At 50.1% G+C, this 22,667-nt stretch overlaps 2 protein-coding genes across 2 annotated transcripts; one reads left to right on the plus strand and one right to left on the minus strand.

Annotated features, from left to right (window-relative positions):
- Nucleotides 1-608: 608 nt before the first annotated feature.
- Nucleotides 609-3,819, plus strand: p2rx2 (purinergic receptor P2X, ligand-gated ion channel, 2). The gene is made up of 12 exons (XM_084690562.1): nt 609-748; nt 1,236-1,371; nt 1,856-1,927; nt 2,060-2,135; nt 2,218-2,314; nt 2,399-2,479; nt 2,619-2,766; nt 2,881-3,011; nt 3,163-3,253; nt 3,374-3,439; nt 3,537-3,640; nt 3,726-3,819. The coding sequence occupies exons 1-12, from the start codon at nt 609-611 to the stop codon at nt 3,817-3,819; spliced, it is 1,236 nt and encodes a 411-aa protein (XP_084546688.1).
- Nucleotides 3,820-5,635: 1,816 nt separating this feature from the next.
- On the minus strand, nt 5,636-21,991 carry pole (polymerase (DNA directed), epsilon). Its single transcript, XM_084690652.1, is given in 49 exon segments — nt 5,636-6,076; nt 6,181-6,270; nt 6,364-6,489; nt 6,622-6,822; nt 7,449-7,642; nt 7,738-7,866; nt 8,169-8,379; nt 8,535-8,667; nt 8,778-8,903; nt 9,057-9,230; nt 9,343-9,547; nt 9,916-10,136; nt 10,354-10,577; nt 10,712-10,888; nt 11,004-11,110; nt 11,210-11,363; nt 11,546-11,686; nt 11,821-11,964; nt 12,287-12,499; nt 12,752-12,961; nt 13,322-13,444; nt 13,553-13,633; nt 13,791-13,893; nt 14,135-14,349; nt 14,531-14,664; nt 14,667-14,725; nt 14,934-15,236; nt 15,398-15,490; nt 15,701-15,849; nt 16,121-16,266; nt 16,552-16,698; nt 16,993-17,095; nt 17,768-17,896; nt 18,049-18,156; nt 18,384-18,596; nt 18,718-18,831; nt 18,983-19,115; nt 19,208-19,327; nt 19,466-19,551; nt 19,666-19,776; nt 19,909-20,016; nt 20,100-20,180; nt 20,275-20,419; nt 20,556-20,710; nt 20,823-20,915; nt 21,042-21,086; nt 21,166-21,246; nt 21,331-21,466; nt 21,604-21,991. Coding segments are annotated over 49 exon segments (6,888 nt in total). The 5' UTR covers nt 21,672-21,991; the 3' UTR covers nt 5,636-5,950.
- Between the last annotated feature and the right edge of the window lie 676 nt (nt 21,992-22,667).

Consider the following 22,667-nt stretch of genomic DNA (forward strand, 5'->3'; position numbering starts at 1 on the left):
TTTTAGCGCCTGAACAAAAACAACTTAATCGGCATCGCTTATCAACTATATTTGTGAAGTGTAGTCCTCTATTAATTGGATCTGTTCGTTTGTGAATTGGTGTTGACATTGTACTCATCAATTTTCAATGTGTCGTAAGATCTTGATATTTAATTGATATACTGACAATTACATGTTTATCAATTATATATTTAGGGATCAACCTTACACTGGATCAAGTTGGACAAAGACACGCACATTCACTAACGACACATATTTAACACTGCTTTCAACAAACTAAACATAAATGTACAGTACGTTGTGTGCACTGGCCAGCAAATTAATTTGTAATCATTGTAGTGGACAAGAAACATATATTACGATAACCAAACATCCCGTCATTAATGCAGATGAGATGAGGCAGGGGGTGTGTCAGAGAGAGGGGGCAGAGGCCGAGGATGAGAGAGGGGGAGAGGTAGAGGATGAGAGAGAGACAGAGAGAGAAACAGACAGAGGGGGAAAGGAAGGAAGACTACACATGCTTTGAAATATCTACGAACAAGGGCTTCACGTTCAATTTGACAAATCTTCAAGAACCCATGATCTAAACCTCACTTCGAAAACTCATAATGGGATTACTCGAGTTCATCAAGGATTATTTTATTGGTTTCTGGGACTATGAAACCCCCAAGGTTATGGTGGTTAAAAACAAAACTCTTGGAGTCATATATAGAGGGGTACAGTTTCTAGTGGTAACCTATTTTATCTGGTAAGCTTTGTCCTCATGTGTTAATACAAGATTATTTCATCAATGAATGTGTGAATGCATGGTTGAGATTTTTTTTTTTGGATTAACACTGTATGATGTCAAGTTTTCTAATTTGATTATTTTTATATTAGAATTATTATGGTTGTGCACAAATTAAGGTAGCGTTTATTTTGTATGAAGTGTGTTTTGTATACAAGCCCAACATGTTTGAAGTCCAAATGCGTAAAATAAACATTTTGAGAGGAAAAGCTGTTGGCTGGCAATTAATGTAAAAAACCTGGGTGGTTTCAAAAACCATGGTCATCTACATTTAGCCTTACATTACATTTGATCTATGTAATGGTGTTTTTAGAACAGGATAGGAATGTGTTGATTATTTGAACTAGTTTATAAAAGTAATAAGTTTGGATTCCCCTAAAAATCAAGACATGTTCTACAGAACTACTGTTTCCTCGACGATGCTGTGTCTGTTCCATCCCCCACACAGGTACGTGTTCATTAGTCAGAAAGCCTATCAGGACAGCGAGACTCGCCCAGAGAGCTCAGTGTACACCAAAATGACGGGAATAGCCCTTCAGGGGGACAAAATCCTGGATATGGTGGAGTATGTCCAGCCGCCGGAGGTAAGTCCACAGGACGCCTCACACACCACTGAGACGGTGCCTTTTACACAGTGAGCTAACCTGTAATTTGGTTATGATATTGATATGTTGTCGGTCAATTAAGTAATAAATCAGAAAAGGGTGTAATATAAAATTACACTTAGGCCAAGCCAACCTATGGGATTTCTGCATAAGGCATAAGGTGTAACTGAGTGCCGGAAATACTTAGCAGCATAATGAATAATGAATGAAAATGTATATTTATGTCTGTTTTTCATTTATTTTTATTTACCAAATCTATTATTCGTTACGATGCATGTTCAAATAGCCTACATTACACTTGACAATTCCATTAAACTTTTATTTTACTATTACAGTACCAGGATATTTGTTTACAAGGACCAATTAATTCAAATCTGTGTAGGCCTACCGACCAGAGCTGTGGTAATACATGTATTATTGCATTAAGCTATATTTGTTCATAATTTGTTCATTTTATGTGCAGGGTGGAGATGTGATAAGCACCATCCTGAGACGTGAGGTTACGTATAACCAGAGGCAGGGAATCTGTGCTGAGGTAGGAGGTCGCCATGTTGTCAATATAGGCTAATCATATTTACAAATGTGTTCATAATCATGCATGAATGGACATTTGTAGAGCAGTTGTCTTGGTAAACAATGTAAAACCGACTTTGTTCCATTTTCATAGCATTTCACTGTTTCCAATGCCAATTGTACAACGGATTCTGACTGCATTGCAGGAGAGGTGGACTTTGATGGCAGCGGTACAGATTTCAATTTAAGTGTTAGTAAAATAATCGACATCCCCTAGACTATTTCTCAATTTGCTTCTGACATTTTCTGCAGGTCCGAGAACTGGGCGCTGTGTGCCCTACTACAACCTCACCTTCAAGACCTGTGAGATACAAACCTGGTGTCCTGTGGAAGGCTATGCAGCTGTGAGGTGAGGATCAAAGACTGCAGGACTGAGAATATTATTTCATAAGTCAGTGGTACAAGAGTCTCACTTGTTCACTGTCATTAACAGGGAACCTGCATTAGAAGAGGCCATCAATTTCACAGTGTTCATCAAAAATGCCATCCATTTCCCAAAGTTCAAAGTGCTGAGGTAGACTATAGAATCTCTGCACCTTTGCACAAACACACAACGACATACAACCTTTTATACCCTGCCTGGCTGCAACCTAACCTTTAATTCCGCATTGATTAAAGGTAACCAAACATTTCTTGCTTTGCTTTTTCAACAGAGGGAACATCAAGCCACACAAACGAAACTTAAAGAAATACTTGAATAAGTGTCACTACCACGAGGAAAAAGCCCCTTACTGCCCGGTCTTTCGCCTGGGCTACATTGCAGAACAAGCCAGGGAGAAGTTCAGCGAGCTGTGCAAAACTGTAAGAAACCAAGCGTGTGACGAACTGTGAAATTCTGTTCAATACAACCCAAGTCAGTCATGCTGTCTGTGCCATCGCTGTGGCGAGGAGTGCTGATTGGTTGTGCTCTGTTAGGGAGGGGTGATTGGCGTTTTCATTAATTGGAAGTGTGATTTGGACGTTGACCCGTCTCAGTGCGCCCCCACCTACTCCTTCCGCCGACTAGACCTCCGTAAGAACCTGATCAGCTCGGGGTACAACTACAGGTGGGCTTTCATCACATCTAACTTCACGTAGGACATCTCATTAAAACTAAGTCTCATTCTGCCTATATTTCCCTGGCTTTATATTCTATCCCTCTCTCTCTATATCTCTCTCTTCCTATTTTGTGTTTAAATGTTGAAATTATACCTGTAGGTTCGCCAAGTACTACAGCAACGATGGGGAAGAGTTTCGGACACTCGTCAAGGCGTTTGGGATTCGATTGGATGTCATCGTTCATGGACATGTAAGTGGCGCCTGCATCTAACACCAACAGCTGTTCGACATCACTGATATAGAATAGTCATCAAGAATGGGTTCCATTGTTCCACTGCAGTTGTTTATATTTAACATATTTTCTTTGCAGGCAGGAAAATTCAGCCTAATCCCAACTATCATCAACACAGTGACGGCCATGACATCAGTTGGAATAGTAGGTTTGGATAGATTTCCTCCCGTTGTTTCGTTTAACAACTGAGCTCCGCAGGTGTTTTAGCCACATTCCTCTCATCCAATCATGTTCTGTCCAGTGTTCCATCATCTGTGACTGGATCATGCTGACTTTCATCGACAAGAACGAAGTCTTCAGCGACAGAAAGTTTGACGACGTGAGGAAAAAACAACTCTTAACAAAGTAGCGTTTTCAGCATAAACCTCTCATGCACATCGCTAGCCCTACTGATTGACCCGTCTTTGCTTTTGTCGTCGCAGGGCACTAGGACCCCGAAGCCTGCTCAGGACCTGCCTACAGAGTTCACCATCATAAGCTACGGCTCCAACCACTCAGACCTGTCAGAGGGCGTGGCGCTGTGACACACAGATCTACGGCCGGATGACCCACACCCCCCTGAGACACCAAACCTCTGAACGGACCGTCCCCTGGACCCGCTCAGGTGTTCCCAGACAGGGCTCACGGTTCTCGTGGAACCGAACCCAATGACTGCTACAAGACCCGAAGGGGTCGTCTTCTGAGAGCAACATCTTACAAGGCCTGTCTTCGCATCAAGGCCATGTCTAGGGGTCAATGCCATCTCAAATCCAGTCACTTCAGGACCTGGAACAGCACCATACTGGATCAGTTGTTCTTCAGATAACAGGGATTAAGATGATGTTCACCCGATTTAAATGAATGTTAATGACACCACGTTGGTGTTAAGCAACATGCAAAACACCAAAAATGCATAGCGCACATTGATGTATGTCGTAAATACAGGTATTTTAAAGACTATCCTTAACATGATCTATATGGCCTTCACACAACAATAAAAGGACTTGCATCAACCGTGCATTGTGTCTGCCAATCCTGCGACTATCTTGTCATCATCTTATACAACCTTACATGAACTTGCTTGGAAGTTATCTGTGCATGCAGTTTACCGTCAGAACACACAAAGTTATCTGTGCATGCAGTTTACCGTCAGAACACACAAAGTTATCTGTGCATGCAGTTTACCATCAGAACACATGAAGGTTGACTTCATGCCACACAGGAAGTCAAACGAGTCCAGGGTAGGAGAGCTGCTCTCTGAGAGTCAGTAATCTGATAACGAGAACATTTCTCACCAAATGGTTCCTGTAATGAGATTGTGGGGAAGCACGAATCCATCTGGATGGACAGAGTAATAGAGATGTCGATGCTGAAAGGAACTCATGTCTGAATCTGGGTTATGATATATGGAGTAAAACAGCTGACAGGCTCTTAAGTTTAAAGGATGAGTTTGATGTATGGACAGCTAATCATCTGGCTGTTCATGAACTGTTCACAAAAGAAAAGGTGACTCGATGGTCATTTTTATGGTTGTTCTTAAGATTACGGTCTGTATCCACAATAAATAACCTTTTGTGTTCATGGTAAAAAAAAAAAGAAAAACTGAAACCCAAGATTCTTGTATCGTACGTACAAAGTGTCCAGTAAGTGCTCTCACTACCTCTTAGCAAAGAACCAAGAGTAACCAATCGAATTGCTCGTGATCTCTCGACCTCAAATGCAATTACGGATCTGAGAGACGCTCATTGGCAGACGAGTTCTCTGGGAGAATGAGGTTACTGTGATGGAGGCTGACGAGTCGAGTCAACTTTGATCTGGAACAAGAAGAATATGCTGGAATTACATGTTTACAATACAGTTTTGTGCTGCTCCTACCACCATTCTAATGGGCTGGTGCGAAAACAAAGCCTTTCCGACTCCTAATATTTCCAGTGTGTACCCACAGCTCCCAAGATCATCAATAATTCATATGAAACAAAAAAAAAAATCCAATAAACAGAATTGGCTTGGCATCGCTTAAATTGTACAAAAACTCTGGAAAAGACTGTAACATGCAGTCAACACCGGCGACCAACAAGATTAACTGTCCTCATCCACAAGATAATGACACTCCCTGCAGTTGAGATAGAGGATACTAAGTGAATTGGACAATAAAGCACCGCACAGACCATTAAATAAAAGTTTCCCCCCCCATCCCCAGACCTTTCCTCTGGGGCACATTAGCATCCAATAACGTGTGGGGCTGATGACTGATGATGAGCACTTAGACTATACTTGTCTGACAGGACATAGACATGGCTGTGTTGAAATGAAAAAAGCCACAGAATTGGTCCATTACAAAATTGAAACTCTAGACTGTCCCCACATACAAAACATTTTTATTGACAAAACGGGAAACAATGATCTTTCTTAGCATCATCCTTTTCAGCTTTTCTGTAAACAAATCACTATATTTCCAATGACTTGTCTTAGTAGAACAGTACATAATGTGTGAGATCAACAGAAAAAAAGAAAAGAAGCACGATCTGCACTTCATCAGAACAACCACGCAGATTTTCACATTTTGCGGCGCGCGCTGGTCGGACATGTTTACCGGCACTTCTGTGCGCCTCTCCGTGTCAGTACGTGGTCCAGGATCCTCCTCAGAAGGGTCACAGGCCGCGGTCGACGTTCCCGTCAGTGTGTTGTTGTCTCGCTGATCTGCGGGCTCATGGAGAGCAGCCAATCGATGGTCTCCTCCAGGAAGCTCATGCTGTAGTGACCCGCGATGCTCCGGAACACTCTGATCTGCTCGGAAAAGCTCTGAGAACCGAGACAAGAGAGGAGACTGACTGAGTGGACATTCTCAAGCAATAAAGGAAGGAAAAATATGAAATGATGAAAAAAAAAAAAATGGGTTCACAAACCTTTGTGGGGAACGTGAGGGCAAAGTCTCCTGCACAGTTGCAGTACACGGGCATGTTGGCCTCCTTCACTCCCTTACACTTGGAACACACCTGCAGAGGAGGAGGAGGAGAGCAGTAACGTCGCTGACACAGTAAAAACAGGAAGTAGCTATCGGCCGTGTGATGTGCGCTCTGTCCCCTCACCAGGTCCTGCAGAGTGTAGCTCATCAGCTTCTTCTGCAGGGCGTCCACCAGTGCCATCTCGATGGACTCAGTCTCATACTGGGTCTGGCAGTTGGAGCAGAACCAGTGGGGCAGGATGGAGCCATCCTGGTCGACAGACAACAACATTCACGTAGTGAGTGGAGATTTTATTCATTTTGCAGTTGCTTTCATCTAAAGTGACATACGATTGGGACATTTCCCAGCCCTTCCCACCCCCTCCCAGTCCATGGGTCTGACCTGGCCCACAGTGGGGTCCTTGCAGAGGTCGAGGTCGCGGCAGAAGTTGCACTGGTGGCAGATGACCTCCGGCAGGATGTAGGAGTTGCAGGGGTCGCGGAACTGGCTCTGCTCGGAGAACTCGCCCACGTCCACCAGACGGAGCAGGTCCCTCTTCAGCTTGTTCACCTGGTTCACAACGTTGCCGTCCAGGGAGAGGACCTGGGGGGGTTCAACACAACGCCTCAGTCAACACCTGGGGACAGCAGGGTCACCTGACAGGAAGGAGAACCTACACCTGGGGAGAGCAGGGTCACCTGACAGGAAGGAGAACCTAAACCTGGGGACAGCAGGGTCACCTGACAGGAAGGAGAACCTACACCTGGGGAGAGCAGGGTCACCTGACAGGAAGGAGAACCTACACCTGGGGACAGCAGGGTCACCTGACAGGAAAGAGAACCTACACCTGGGGAGAGCAGGGTCACCTGACAGGAAGGAGAACCTACACCTGGGGAGAGCAGGGTCACCTGACAGGAAGGAGAACCTACACCTGGGGAGAGCAGGGTCACCTGACAGGAAGGAGAACCTACACCTGGGGAGAGCAGGGTCACCTGACAGGAAGGAGAACCTACACCTGGGGACAGCAGGGTCACATGACAGGAAGGAGAACCTAAACTCAAGACAGGAGGACCACGTCTCTACATGGCAAAGCCCCCCAATAATATATAAAAAAAAACATATTCTCACCCACACATATAAACAGTTTTACAGATCCACATATTTTAGCTGGCCACCACGCGTCACATGTGAAGACCATGACTGTTAATAGACCAATGGGGGGACTGCACCTGGCACACGTATTTGATGAACTCCAGGGCAGGGTTGGAGAGAGGCAGGTGGGAGCCAGGCAGGACGGGGAACATCTCTGAGGGCTGGGCTCCACTCCTGGTTCCCGTCACCTTCTTCTGGATCTTCTGGGTGATGGTGAAGAAGTTCTGGGTCAGCTCGCTGGCCACGTACTCCTGGGAGAAGGAGATCATACCTGACGGAGACACACGGATCAATAACACACACCTCAGGAGCGAAAGATGACAATATGAAAGAGGAAGTGACCTCAGGAAGTGACCTCGGACTGACCAGGAAGTGCACTCAGGTCTCCTGCTGGCTGCGACGCCTGGCTTCCGCCCCGCCTCTTGATGGGCGTGGCTCCGGGAGCGTTGCGTCTAAGCTCCTCCCTCATGCTGTGGTAGACGGCAGCGATGTAGGCTGGGAGAGAGGAGGGGGGGGATCAACACATATATCCTTTTAACTGTCTGGTCAATAAAAACAAATGTCAAATGCAATATATGTGTCCTAGCTAAAACAATACAACTTTTGTTTCAGAAATGATTTTTGTTCACGAAATTAATTATAAAGAGATTAAAAAAGTCACAAGAGTTGAGTAGTAGATTCTCTAGTTAGCTTCATGCTAGCGAACTAGCTACACGCCAGCTAACTAGCTACACGCCAGCTAACTAGCTAAACGCTAGCTGCTCTTAATGAGTATCCGGCCCAGAGGAGAGCGGTACCTGAGACGATCATGAGGAAGTACTTCTGGCAGGAGGCCGTCTGGGGCAGGTACTGCATGATGTTCCAGCTACTCTCTATCATCTCCTCCACCTCGTCTGTCTCCCCGTCTCCATCCTCCTCCTCCTGCTGGTCCCCATCCTCCTCCTCCTCCTCGCTGTCCCCTTCCTCTCCCTCCTCTTTTCCCTTCCTCTTCTTCCGGGTCGCTCCGTCCTGATTGTGGAAAACGGGCGTCCTGTGATGTTTTCATCTCCAGACACTTTGAGATGATGTAACGATCGATATGAATCCTATTTAAATGGGCCTGAGGACGAAGTGTGCGGTACCTCTGTCTTCTAGATTTGTGTATGGTGTTTTGTGTGTGATACCTCTCCATAAAGAAGGCTGGAGGGCAGCTTTCCCTTCACCCCTCCAAAGTTGGAAGGATCCATCCACAGGATGAACTCCCAGCATCGGGAGAACGAGATGGACAGGGAGTGGAAAATCTCCCTGGAGTGAATACTAGAGAGGGAAGGAAAAAAAATCAGCCGATAAAAACCCCCCCACTAGCTTCAAGATACTGTAGTTTCACCCAAAAATATGCTTTCAGGAGATATTTGGGGCCAACCAACCTGTTGGTGATGTACTCCACGTAGCTGATAGCATCGTCGATCCTGCGTTTCTTGGTACACAAGATGATTCTGTTGAAGTTTCCATACACCACTGTGGAGCCCAGCCTCTTGAACTCTGCCACCAGCCTGGGAACAGACACAACACCACGACCTCACCTTTCAGGAAGAACTCCCACCTCCACATTTGCGACACAGAGAAAGAGCGTTTCCACACGGAAAAAAACAGGCGGTTACAGGGCGTGAAGGGAGCGGATCGGTAGATGTAGCTGAATGACTCACTGCAGGAAGACCTTCTTCATCATGTTGTGGAGGGTGCGGTGGAGGGCGGGGTCATACAGCAGAGAGCTTGGGGAGCGCAGCCAGCGGTAGAAGTGCATCACCTGGTTGTCGGCGTAGACGTTGTGGTACTGGGTGATCTCCCGCACCCAGCCCACCACCATGCTCTTCAGGATCCTGCTCGCAAACACAGACACACGCAGCGCCGTTTAGAAACACACAAGGGGATGTTGTTGTTTTTTTACGTCTCCAACCAATTGGACACGAGGAAGCGGGCGGGCGGGGTCACCTGAAGGTGTTGGAGCAGAGCGCCGTCTCGTCGTAGCTGGCCACGGCGCTGGCGCCCTGGTTCCCGGACATCATCTCCTCCAGGGAGGCCTGCTGGATGACGTCGAAGCTGACGCCCAGGCTGGCGCCCCCCTCCATGTCGTTGACGTGCTGGGACTGCAGGATGGTGTTCACCGCCAGGCTCTGGAGGTCCAGCTCCACACACACTGCAGGACAAGACATGCCTCCTTACAGTCCAGACATACATACATCCAATCCCCCACGCAATATACATAGACGGTGGGTGAGCGATGGAGTGAGAGACAGAGTGAAAGAGGAAGGGAAAAAGGCAGCTAGAGAGAGAAAGAAAGAGAGGGAAAGAGACAGAGGGAGAAAGAAAGAGTGAAAGAAAAAGACACAGCTAGAGAGAGAAAGAAAGAGAAAGAAACAGAAAGAGAGAGAGCAGAGTGAGAGAGAAAGAGACAGAGCAGAGTGAGAGAGTAAGAGAGAAACACAGAAAAGAGTCAGAAGAGACGGAGAAAAAAAGAGAAGTAGAGAGACAGAGAGAGAAAGAGCGAAGGGTTAGGGTTAGTACCTGTGGAGTAGCAGCCCTGAGCGTTGATCTCCACAGAGCCCCTGTCGTCGCTCTCCATGACCAGGCGGCTGTCGTCGGCCTCCTTGCCCCCCAGGTCGGGCCTGGACGTGGGGGACAGCCACAGCAGGTGGTTGTGCTTGCGCAAGTGTCTGGCCAGGAACAGGTCCGAGCCAAAGATGGACACGTCTTGTGGCAGGTTCCCCACAGGCAGGTGGTAGTACCTGAACAGGAGGAAGAGGAGGAGAGGAGAGAGGGACACAGGAAATGATGGTTGAGGCTTCAGGTTAGTCTGGGTCTATGTATGTTATGTATGGAAAATGCTTTGTCACAAGGTTTACTGCTAATACGGCAAGAGTGAATTCTGTTTGAGTAGGATTTTACATATCCTATAATCTATATATTTGTGCAATTTTTATTGTCCTTTTTTCCCCCTCCCACCTGGCCATGTCGAAGGCCTGTGACAGGCAGCTGTCCAGGTTGAGGTAGTGTCGCAGCATGCGGCGCGCCCCATGCCTCTGCCAGTCTAGCACGTTATAGCTGATCTCGTCCACCACGTGCACTGGCACCACCGGGAACTCCTCCAGCACCGGCATGCCCGCCGCCAGACGCCGCAGCTCCCAGTTCGACTGCACCGCCACCAGAGTGGGTCCCCGGCGTTCCTCCTGGGGACAGACAGACAGAGGACAGACTTTTAGACTCCCAGTCAAGCAGAATTCACACAGCCCATAGAAATACCTTGTAGAGGAGCAGGATGCGCTGTGTGTATAACTGTGGAGGTTAAGGAGGAGAGGAGGACCTTGTAGTTGAGCAGGATGCGCTGCAGGGCGCGGTGGATGGCCTTGACGTCGCTCTCCGCCCGCACCTCGAAGCTGTGCTTCTCGGGGGGCAGCAGGTCCTCGCTGGTCTTCTCCAGGAGGGCGGCGCGCTCGGCCCCATACACCGTGCTCAGGTTGGGCATCTGGTTGCTGCGGACCTGGGGGGCGGAGGGTAGGGGGACACACACGGGAAGGGCGGTCAAGTTCGATTCATCTATACGACATGAACACTCTCCTCGGTCTAGGGGGTTAAAGGGTCGCTGGGGCTCGTACCGTGTCCAGGACGAAGACGCTGGCCTTGCGCTGAGAGGGAATGAACAGGCCAAACAGAGCCTTGTGCCCCTGGCTGTGGTGATACAGGTAGATGTGACGGACACTTCCTGGAACACAAACGCACAACGTCACCGATACAATCCTCAGGAGGTGTCAGTGTGAGGTGTGTGTGAGAGAGTGTGTGTGTGTGTGTGAGAGGGTCATACCGGGCTCCAGGTAGCTGAACTGGGCCAGGGACCTCATCTCCAGGTGCTCCAGGTCGAAGGTGTCGGCTTCCCGGCCCGCCAGGTCTCTCACCACCTGCTTGTTGACCATGCACATGCAGCCCAGCTGGACCAGCGCTCGGAACAGCAAGGGCACCTGGGAGGCACACGCACCAGGACACCCCCAGCAAAGTGCCGTCAGTACAGGGCTACAAGCTACACCGCTTTGAATGAAATGCTTTACTGCTGCACAAATACAGAAGACAAAAATATATATCTATTGAAGACAATATTCATGTAAAAGTCTTGTCTAAGCCTCGGCACGTTCCTCTCCAGTACCTGGGTCTCGTAGACACCCTCTATGTCCGGGGCAGAGAGATCGGCGTTGATCTCGTTGATGTTCTGCTGGTACATGTCCTCAGGCACAGAGTACTGGTACAGGAAGTAAACCATGTTGGAGCGAGGCAACATCCTGTTCACCTGTGGAACACGGCAGAACGTCAAATCCCCAGAACCCGGTTCGGTCTCTCCCTCTCATCACTGCACGTTCTAACATGCAGATGACACCAGGATGCAGAAGGTTTTTGAGGTGTTAAAAGGCTGATGTGGCGTACCTTCTTGTAGGTGGCTCCCTCCTCCTGCTTGGGGACCTTCTGGTTGACGTAGAACACCCTGGGGATGTTGAGCTTCATGCAGTGGAGGTCGTTGCCGATCACAGCCCACAGCTTGTACAGGCCTGGGTGGCTGGTCTCTGCGATCTGGACCACAAGAGGACATTTACAAGACAGATTGAATGACTTCTGACTTAAAACCACCAAAATGAGGAATCAATTTTTTGGGTAAAAGCTATCTTTTTATGGCTTTATTGGACAGAGACAGATACAGAGAGACAGGAACCGTAAGGACGAGAGAGGGGAATCAAACCCGGGTCGCAGTCAGGACCAGGTGAGCCACCAAGAGTCTCCCCCAAACCTTCTCCCATTTAACCTACAGATACTAAATCTACCCATGTCACCCGCTACCTTCATGGAAACCTCAAGCCCACGCGACACAGTTCCCAGAACGTAGAGGGGGTCCCACCTGTACGACCTGCCAGGGCATGTCCAGCACGCTGCGGGCCGTCTTGCGCAGGAAGCCCCCCAGGCCGGTGGTGGGTCCGTCCCTGATCAGGCCCCCACCTACGGGCTGCGGCTGGCCGTCCAGCAGCCTCCTCCTCTTCCTCCTCTCCTTCCTCTGCTTCAGCTGCAGCTCCCACTTCTTCTTGTGGTAGCGCAGCCACACCAGGCGCTCCTCCTGCACACGGCCATGAACACACACACACACGCACACAGGCATGAACACACACACACACATAGGCATGAACACACACACAGGCATGAACACACACACAGGCATGAACACACACACACACAGGCATGAACACACAGAGGGCATGAACACACGATAGATTAGAGGAGAATTACATCCGATTACATTTTCCCTCCAACCTTCTTTTCATGAGAAGTGTGCCCCACAGGAGGGGGTGAGAGAGGTGAGGAGGCCGACCTGTGTGTCCCCCATGGGGGGGGGAGCCCCCAGGATCTCCCTCCAGGACTGGGTGAGCTCCGTGTCCTGGGACTCCACCTGGCTGTCCTCCCCCTGGGAGGGACGCCTGCGCTTGGTGCTGATCAGGATGGCTGGCTGCAGGGGCCGCGGGGCCTGGCCAAAGTCCTCCATATCTGCTGCCTGCCCCTCCCCCAGGGGCTGGTGGGCCACCTGTCGCAGCCGGGGACAGAGGGGGAAGAGAGGGAGGGGGAGAGAGGGAGAGAGAGAAAGAGAGAGGGATGGAGGGGGAGAGAGAGAAAGAGAGAGGGATGGAGGGGGAGAGAGAGAGGGGGAGAGAGAGAGGGGGAGAGAGAGAGAGAGAGGGAGGGAGGGAGGGAGGGAGGGAGGGAGGGAGGGAGGGAGGGAGGGAGGGAGGGAGGGAGGGAGGGAGGGAGGGAGGGAGGGAGGGAGGGAGGGAGGGAGGGAGAAACAGAGCGTGAATGAGAGAGTGTGAGACTGAGGGCGGGAACGTGTCTTTGTGAAAAAGACATGTGAGCCAGCGAGGAATCTTGGTCATCTTGGTCTGTGTACCTGTCTCTTTCCTTCGCTGGTGAAGAGCTCGCTGATCTTCTTCTGCTTGTAGATGTCGTTCTTCTCCAGTAGCTTCTTATGGAGCCAGTCTGGGTGGCGAACTCTGGGAACAGGGTTCTTCACCTGAGGGGGCAAAACCAGGAACGTGAGTAGGGACACTGCTGCCGTAACACCCAAACGTAATAAAGAGCCCTCTTATCTGAAGGGTCAGGGGTCACATGATGTTCCTACCTGCTGCAGAGCAGCTGGGATGGTTATGATCTTCTGGATGGCACTGCCCAGCCTCTCTATGTAATAGTTCCAGTCAAGGATCTGAGATTGTCACCACAAAGACGTTAGGATCCCAGCTAGCAGCTGTGTTTGGATATTCTATGAAAGCCCTTATGCCAGTGGAGTGTGTGAGTGTGTGTGTGTGTGTGTGTGTGTGCTAGGAGGACACAATGAGCGAGCAGACGGCTTGTGGACTCACAGTGCGGATGTCCAGGTCGTGGAGGCTGGGCGTCTTCAGCCACTTGCGCAGGAAGTGCTTCTTGACGCTGGGCTCTGCCTGGAAGATGGCCAGGGGGATGGCCCTGGCAGGGAGGAGGGGACACCGTCACAGTCAGCACCAAACACCAGGACAGCAGTACAACAGCCACTTCAGGAGGGAAGGATAGACAGACAGACAGACAGATACATAGACAGATACATAGACAGACAGACAGACAGACAGACAGATACATAGACAGACAGACATATAGACAGACAGATACATAGACAGACAGACACAGACAGACAAACAGACAGACAGATGTTCCCCAGGAGTCTGCTCACCTCTCTGTGACGGGGGCGCCCTCTGGCTTGCGGGAGATGATGTAGCGACAGCTCAGTCCGGCGTCCTTCACCATCTGGTCCCCCAGGAACTCCGCCAGGCGCTTGGCCGTGCTGATGGAGGTGGACTTCTGCTCTCCGTAGTCCTCCAACTTCCTGGACATGGAGCGATTCTCCGAGATCAGCTCGAACAGCTCGGCGTCAGGCATGTTGGCCGCCTGGGCGTCAAGGAAACGGGTGTCAGCCTCATCCGCTCCAGTTCTGACGTGAGTTTGAACGCTAATGCTAACGCTAATGCTTAGTTTGAATGCTAATGCTTTGAATGCTAACAGTGTTAGCTAATGCTAAATACAAGGCTGGATTCTATACTAAAACGACTCATTGGGTTCCCGCGGTTACCTTGCTGTAGAGCACGTCCAGCCAATAGTCGGCCACCTTGGCCACGGAGGCGTACACCTCATCCAGGGTGGTGCCCTTGAGGAAGGCCTCGAACACGGACGACTGGAAGATCTTGATGAGCTGCAGCTCCCCCTCCTCTTCACCTCGAAGCCCTTCAGCTCGGCCAGGGAGCCGTCCTCATTGAACACAGCGTACCTGGACGCAGGACAGGCGCGCCACTCAGCAGGTGGTCTCACTGACTAGTCATGACGTCAGGATCCAGAGAGGATCTGCTATGTGTGGGGTTGACCTACGACCCTGTACCTGGGTCAGTAACTCACCCTCCTGTACCTGGGTCAGTTACACCCCCCTGTACCTGGGTCAGTTACACCCCCCCTGTACCCAGGTCAGAAGCTCCTCCTACCTCTTCTTCAGCTTCTTCCCCTCCTCCTTGGAGGCGGGCAGGATCATGGCCAGGTAGGGCCCGTCCACCTCGAAGAAGATGCTGTTCTCCGCCCGGGTCTCGTAGGTCAGGGTGGCAGGGTCCACCAGCTCCTGGTACTGCTCGTTGGTGAAGCCCTCCTTCACCATGATGTTCAGCATGGCCCCCGGGTACGAGATGGTCACCTTGGGTTTCTTCTCGTTGCTCGTCTTGATCACAAAGTTCTCGGGGAAGGTGTTGGGCAGCACGCACCAGATCCCGTCAGTGTCCAACTCCAAGGGTCTCCTACCACAAAGCAGGGGAGAGAGGAGGAGAACTTAGGGACATCTGCATTCACCCCCCCCCCCCAAAAAATACAATCCAAGAATGTTTATTTACAGTGTATATTCCACTGCAGAGTGCACTGTGGTCCTGTCTGATGGAATGTGAGGTAGGATGATCCTCACCCTATCTGTTCAATGATCTCCCTAGCTTGGGTGATGATGTTGGCTCCGGTGTAGCACACGATCCCAGCCATCTCCATGGAGTACCAGCGCGCCCTGGTGGACGCAAACATCACACGCAGAGACTGAGCTCCAGTCGTCCGTACGAGCACGTCTCCAAAGCACACAACACACTCGCACCCTTCGTAAATGCTAGACGGCCATTTTGAATTTCCATCCTCAAATCCTAAGATTTGTGGAAGATAAACCCAAAACGTTCTGGTTTGGTCCCTATCTCTCTCTCTCTCTCTCTCTGGCAGTGCATACCCCTTCCTCATGACGTAGCCGTAGAAGGAGTTGAGGATACACTTGTGGGCCAGCTGCAGGGAGTCGTACAGGATCTCCATGTTCTTACAGCGCTTCACCTCCACTGCGTCTCCACTGTCCTGGGCGGCAGACAGCTTCTTCTTCCACACCTGGAGGCCAGGGGGACAGGAGGACAGGGACCAACACTTAGTACAGTTACAGAGGACAAGAAACTTTTCCCAGAAGGTCAATTTAGAATGAAACCATATTAATCCCAATAACACAATGTTAATCTTTACTCTGTGTGGAAGTAAATGTGCCATTCTGTCTATACCTATGTGAAAACTATAAATATATAAATATATATACTATAAAATATGTACAAATGAGTTTTAACAGTACAGGAGGATGCAAGAGTAACACCCTCCTTGTAGGTGGTACCTTGTGAAGCCCCTTGAACTCATATCTGCGGTCCCTGAAGGCTCTCACGGTGTCCACATAGAAGGAGTTCTCTCTCTGGCAGATCGTGGTGACCCTATCCTCCAGCTTGGTCTGGTGCACCTTCTTGTAGGCCCTCTTGCAGTAGTCTGGAACAGGAGGTCAACCAGACACACAGGGTCACATGGTGTCGTTGTGCAAGGCACCCACAGAACCAGGAAGAGAGAGGACCCAGGTGCTATCATGTGGTCATGTGTTTACTTAGATGGTTTAATCCAAAGGAATGTATGAGGGTGAGATTTGAACCTAAGATGTGTTGCTATGCTCTAGCACTGAGCTGTACCCATCCCCCATGTCGGTGAAAACCCATCGTTGCGGTTTCCAAGGCAAAGCAGTGACGTCTACCGGGCCAGAAGCGGGCGTGGCGGTCTCACCTCCCAGACGCTTCTTCTCGTGGCGCGCCTGCTCCTCACGGTTGAGCTGGTGGAAGGCGCGGGGCCGGCCGTTGGGGAAGAACGGCGGGAACTTCTCAGACTCCAGCTGCTGCTGGATGCGGTGGAACTCACTGCGGCTGGCGGGCACTGAGGACAGGAGCCAGGAGTGGGAACCAGTGAAACCAGGAATCTCTTTTGACACAACCTGGTTCTAACCACTTCATAACAGTATCAGACTACACTGCAGACTGAGGGGTTGGACAGAGCAGTTATCCATGTCAACGCAGGAACATCATTTCCACATTGCCTTGTCCGAACGACTTGACGATAACATCAGACTACTTCCTTCCACAGTTGTATCCCTGACGGGGGGGGACATAAGAGTTGTGCTCCAGACACTGACAGCTTGATCCTGGTGCAGAGAGAACAGGAGCAGCTTACTGATCTCGCCCCTCCACTGCCACGCCATCTTCCTCTGACAGGTGGCGCCGGGCTTGTTGAAGTCGCAGGCGGCGCATGTGGCCTCGTCCACCATGGCCGACGGCTGAAAGGAGGAGAGGAGGAGAGGGAGAGAGGAGGAGAGGAGGAGAGGGAGAGAGGAGGAGAGGAGGAGAGGGGGAGAGGGGGAGAGGGGGAGAGGGGGAGAGGGGGAGAGGGGGAGAGGAGGAGAGGGGGAGAGGAGGAGAGGGGGAGAGGAGGAGAGGGGGAGAGGAGGAGAGGGGGAGAGGGGGAGAGGAGGAGAGGGGGAGAGGAGAGGGGGAGGGGGAGAGGAGGAGAGGGGGAGAGGAGGAGAGGGGGAGAGGAGGAGAGGGGGAGAGGAGAGGGGGAGAGGAGAGGGGGAGAGGAGAGGGGGAGAGGAGGAGAGGGGGAGAGGAGGAGAGGAGAGGGGGAGAGGAGAGGGGGAGAGGAGGAGAGGGGGAGAGGAGGAGAGGGGGAGAGGAGGAGAGGAGGAGAGGGGGAGAGGAGAGGTGGAGAGGAGGAGAAGAGGAGAGGAGGAGAGGGGGAGAGGAGGAGGGGAGGAGAGGGGGAGAGGAGGAGAGGGGGAGAGGAGAGGGGGAGAGGAGGAGAAGAGGAGAGGAGGAGAGGGGGAGAGGAGGAGGGGAGGAGAGGAGAAGTGGAGGAGAGGAGGAGAGGGGGAGAGGGGGAGAGGGGTTATCGTGATCTTAGGACTCTGAGGTTTAATCCTACGATTCATTGGGTTTTTATTTGTATTTACCTGAAGTCTGTTGGTGAGGATGATATTGGGGTACATGGCTCCCACATCCAGATGGTAAATGAGGGGGCACTCGATCCTGTTGGGAACCTCCTTCAGAGAGATCAGCTTCTTCTTGATCTCGTCGCACACCTGGGAAGAGGACAGGAGGGTGTCAACATGGAGTACACACTGCTGAACCGGGTGGAGGACGACTGAAAACAAGTCGACACATTGTGGGTTTTCAGCGCTGCGTTGAGGAGGAGAAGGAGGGTGTTGGTGTATGGTGTTGGTGCATGGTTGACCTCGTTCAGGTTGGTGACCTGCTCCAGGGGGATCTTCTCCTCCTCCTCGATGGCGTGTCGGAGCGTGCGCTCCACTCGCTGGAGCAGGAAGTCGAACGCAGCCGGGTTCTGGGACCACAGGAGACAGTCACCACCTAACTATTTTTTTTATTTTTTGAAGTTTTTTGAAACTTTTTACAAAACGTTTTTCTCAAAAGGTGAAGTGAAATGAGAGGAGGAGAGGGTAGAGGGGAACAGAGAAGCCTAAAGCAGGGTACAACATTGTTTTAAAAAAGAAATCCTTCTCTGCCCCCCCCCCCCCTCCAGAGCTGCGCAGAGCTGGGGACGGACCGTACCATTTTGAAGCGGCAGGGAATGTCGCTGCGGAACACCCCGGACTCCAGGGCCTCCACGTGGCCCCCGACGTAGGTCTCCGAGTCCAGGACGTGGCCGTCGTCCGTCAGCTTGTTGAAGACCTGCTCCTGCTTGTTGGGGAACACGATGTTGGCGTGGAACGCCTGCACCATGAGCAGAGCCTCGCACAGTGTCCCTGATCCTTTACGCAGCACCTGACAGCACACAGTCACACACGGACCAGGAGTCAGACAACCTACAACTCATACAATATTGTTAAATTGATAGGACACATTTTCTTGTGTTTTTGGCTTGATGCGCTACGGACAGACCGACCTCGTCAGGCTCCATAGGAATGATGGTGCAGAGAGCGAAGATGAAGGGATGAACGTATTTCATGTACAGATAATACGTTGCCACGGCGTCAGACACAGAGTAGGTGGCCAAAGTCTAAGAGAGCAGCAGAGAGAGAGAGAGAGAGAGAGAGAGAGAGAGAGAGAGAGAGAGAGAGAGAGAGAAAAAAAAAAGAAACATCAACAAAATCCCGAAGGCGTATGGTGAACATGTTTTGTACGAGATTCCTCCGACTCCCACAATGCACCTGGGGCTCCTCGGTGGCCATGCGGCACATCTCCTCAGGGTCCAGCTCCACGGGGTCGTAGCTCAGCTTGGCCTTGGCGGCCGCCTTCAGGTTTTGGCTGCCCACCGGCAGGTAGCTGTCTCTCTTCACCCACCTGAGAGGAAACAGGAAGGAAGGAGCCTGGTTTGGATTTGGGGAATCTCCTATACTGACACGCCACCCAGACACGCTGTGACACAAGCCTACCGGTAGCAGTCCATGTGGATGGCTTGCGTGGCCTTGTACTCCCCCTGGTTGTCCTTCTGGAAACCGATCTCATTATACATGTTGAGTCCATGGTGAGCAGCCCTCGTCTCCACGAAGGGCCTGGAGCAGAGACCAGACAGGGGAAGGGTTAGAGAGAGGGAGGATCACTCCCTTCAAAAGCTCTTAACAGCATTAACAGTACAACATAATTAATCAAACATCATTCATGAGAATGGAAATACGTAAAGCCCGACCCACCAATCAAAGAAGTCTCCGTTGTACGTGACAAAGATGTTTGGCTTGGTTTCCAGGACGTGCTCGAACCATCTCTGGATGAGACCGGCCTGCAACCAAAAACAGGAGTTTGAAGGCATGTTGCGTTGACACAACAAAGGTCTTACATTTGTCTATCATTCATTTGCCTCTGTGAGCTGGTCACGTGCACCGTCCTCCCTCACCTCATCAGGCTCATTGAAGACAGTGAACGGCCCCTCGTACTCTGGTTTGGGAGTGAACTCAAAGTCCTCGATGTCCTCTGAGACGATCTCTCTGTTGGTGATCAGGTAGCCCTGCCAGGTACGCCCAGACACAGGACATCAGATACAGGGAACTTCAAAACGAGCAGCCATAGCACAGCTTAACAGTAGACTTGCTCGTCATGGGGCTATCCCTGAGGTGAGGGTGGGGGGGGGGGAGCAGACCTGGCCATCGATCATGTAGGAGATCATCATAATCTGGTCGGTCTCTGCGTCCGGGAACTTGAGAGGTAGTTTGGTGGTCTCTATGTCAAAGGCCAGAACCACCGGATCCTGACACAAGAGCGATCAGAGTCAGTCTAACACGTCTGCTAAATGACTAAATGTAAATGTAAAGAACGGGAAGGGCAACTCACAGGTCGCTCCACCAGGTCGTCTCTCCGCACTATCTCAGGAGGGTAGGCGCTGCCTCGGTACCTCACGTTGTACCAGTGAGCCTGAGGAAGACAGAGAGGCAGACGGTTAAAGACCTCTGGGGGTTTTGTGGGACACGAGCTTCGTTCCTTAGCTGGGCGCCGTAGATCTTCCTACCACGTGGATTTTGAGGTCGATGGAGAGGCGGATATGGTAGGGCACGTCGTACTCCCTCATGTCCACTATGTTGTCCATCTGGTCAGAGACCTTCTTGGACATGCCGTCTTCCTCTCCGGTCGTGACGCTGCCACCTGCCAAGGCACTGCAAGACAGGATATGGGTCATCCAGCGATTGGTATACAACTAAAACAGAACACCCGGACATGTTTGGGCTCTTGCAGCTGCATATCCAACATGATCTCCGCTCCCATGCACTATGTACATGTAGAGGGGGCTACCTTGACAGCATGGAGGTGTAAGTCTCGTTCGACTTCTCCCTCTCTCTGTTCTTGCGCACGGCCGGAGAAATCTCCCGCTTGACCTTGATGAGGTCGTCCACGGTGGTGAAAGACAGCTTGATGTAGGTCCTTTTCAGGCCAACCAGATGATTCGGCTGTTAAAAGAGCCAGCGTGTTCACAAGTTAGTCGTCAGCGAGCATACAGTACTAGTGGCAGTTTGACTACTATAGATCTTCTTAGTTTTGTGATTTCATGTGATTCCTCACCAGATCCAGGTCTTCCTTGGGAACGACTTCAAGCTTTGCCACCTTCCCTTGGTACTTCTTGGATATAAATGAAATAACCTCCCTCTCACAGTTCTGGGTGGAACACACAATTGGAACAACAGTGGGTCACACAAGTGTATTAACAGTGTCTGGAAGGGTAATGTTTGAAAAGAGATTTTAGAGAAAGCAAAAAAAGTACTGGCACAACTACAAACGTACCTTTTTGGTGGCTATGTAAAAATAGGGTTTGAATGGAAGGGCCACCTGAATAAAATAGCACAAAAAAAATGTTTTAGTGTGAAATAAACAAAGAGGACTGATTTTTCTTGTTCAGGCTCCTCACCTTGAACCTGCGGCCGTCGTCCTGGATGAAGTAATAGTCAACAGCACTGACCATTCTCTTGTCATCGTCCAGGATTTCAGCCTGTAAGGGTGGACAAAAAACATTGTCATGACCCCTGAGTATGCCCTTGTAACAGCCGGTGCATAACGACAGTAGTCAACTTACAGGGTGCATGTTGATCAGCCAACCGGTTTTTTCTCCTGGGTCTTTCATTCTTTCGAATCCAAAGCGGTTATCCATCTCGTCGGTGAAATGGATACGCTCCAGCCGTTTGACGGCCGACATAGATGACCCGTCATCCCTGGGTATGACCAAACAGTAAATTAGCAACTAAGATTTGTTTTTAAGTATACTCAGATGTCATATTTACCGTTACAGATCACTCATACACTGATTATTACGGAATCTGACGTGTGGACGTCTCACTAATTAACTTACTGTTGGTTATCCTGGTCACCCCTTTGTCCGCGCTCTGATTTGTATTTTCCACTATTTTGTAGAACCATCGTGACAACAGTTTGCAGCCAATGTCACGGAAAAATACCCTAAATTCCAAGATACATTAATCCCCAAAGGCAGCAAAGCGTGGAAGCTTGGTAGCTACAGTATTTGGCTAGCTGGCTATCTGGCGTAAGGTTCTCTGATGTGTTCAAACCTCTTTTGCTAATTAAACGTTTCTCAAATGTCAGCGAATAAATGTTGCCATACGCAGATATGTGTTGTAAGAGACAGATATGTTACTTAAAAACTGAAAAATTGTGTTGTTGACCCATTACGATGTGACAGAAAGCTGAACTTCTGTGTTGTTGTCGAATCGGACTTTCGCGCGCTGTGTCCTGCGGACCTCCCCTTGCATCATGGTGGCTAACCAATCATCTTTCCCCGTGGGTCTAAATCCCACGCCATTTACATCTACCGTAAACACTGTACAAAACTGCAGTGAAATCCCAAATCTTCAAAATAAAGGTCCCTGTTTCATTGATTTGTTAGTCCACGTTCACAGGACAACGTTAGCGTTGTAATTAATGGGTTTATTGGCGTCCAAATGAGAAATGTGATGTGAGTGTGACTATGAACATGTAAATTGTAAGCTTCCCCCTGGAACTTTTTGTCTCACTTTGTGAAAACATACATGGCAAAAACAAAAAATTCTGATTCTGAATTGTAGTTAATAGAATACAATTACCATAATAAGCATAAACACTAAGGAAAAAAACTGTTCCATAGGGCTGCTCTTTACCACCACCATCTGGTGGTTTGCTGTAAAACTGCATTTGTAATGAGGCAGCCTTATGAAGCTGTCAAAACGGAACCCCTTAAAAACATGTCCGTCGGGCTGCGCTTTATCATCGCCACCAGATGGTTCATCATGAGAACTGCACCTGAAAATCACACTTTAAACCACTAGATGGGTGTATTGAAGCGCAGCCCAAGGTGGCATTTGAATAGTACCCCTTTAACTTCCATAGCGCTGTAATTTATTAGCTTCATTGGTAACATTA

The sequence above is a fragment of the Hypomesus nipponensis genome, chromosome 24 (assembly GCF_054491055.1).
Source record: "Hypomesus nipponensis isolate SF chromosome 24, ASM5449105v1, whole genome shotgun sequence".
NCBI lineage: Eukaryota > Metazoa > Chordata > Actinopteri > Osmeriformes > Osmeridae > Hypomesus > Hypomesus nipponensis.

Coding starts and splice junctions, on each gene's coding strand:
- p2rx2 (XM_084690562.1), top strand. CDS start 609: ATGGGATTACTCGAGTTCATCAAGGATTATTTTATTGGTTTCTGGGAC. Junction 3,012..3,162: donor AGCTCGGGGTACAACTACAG/GTGGGCTTTCAT, acceptor TTATACCTGTAG/GTTCGCCAAGTACTACAGCA. Junction 3,254..3,373: donor ATGTCATCGTTCATGGACAT/GTAAGTGGCGCC, acceptor TTTTCTTTGCAG/GCAGGAAAATTCAGCCTAAT.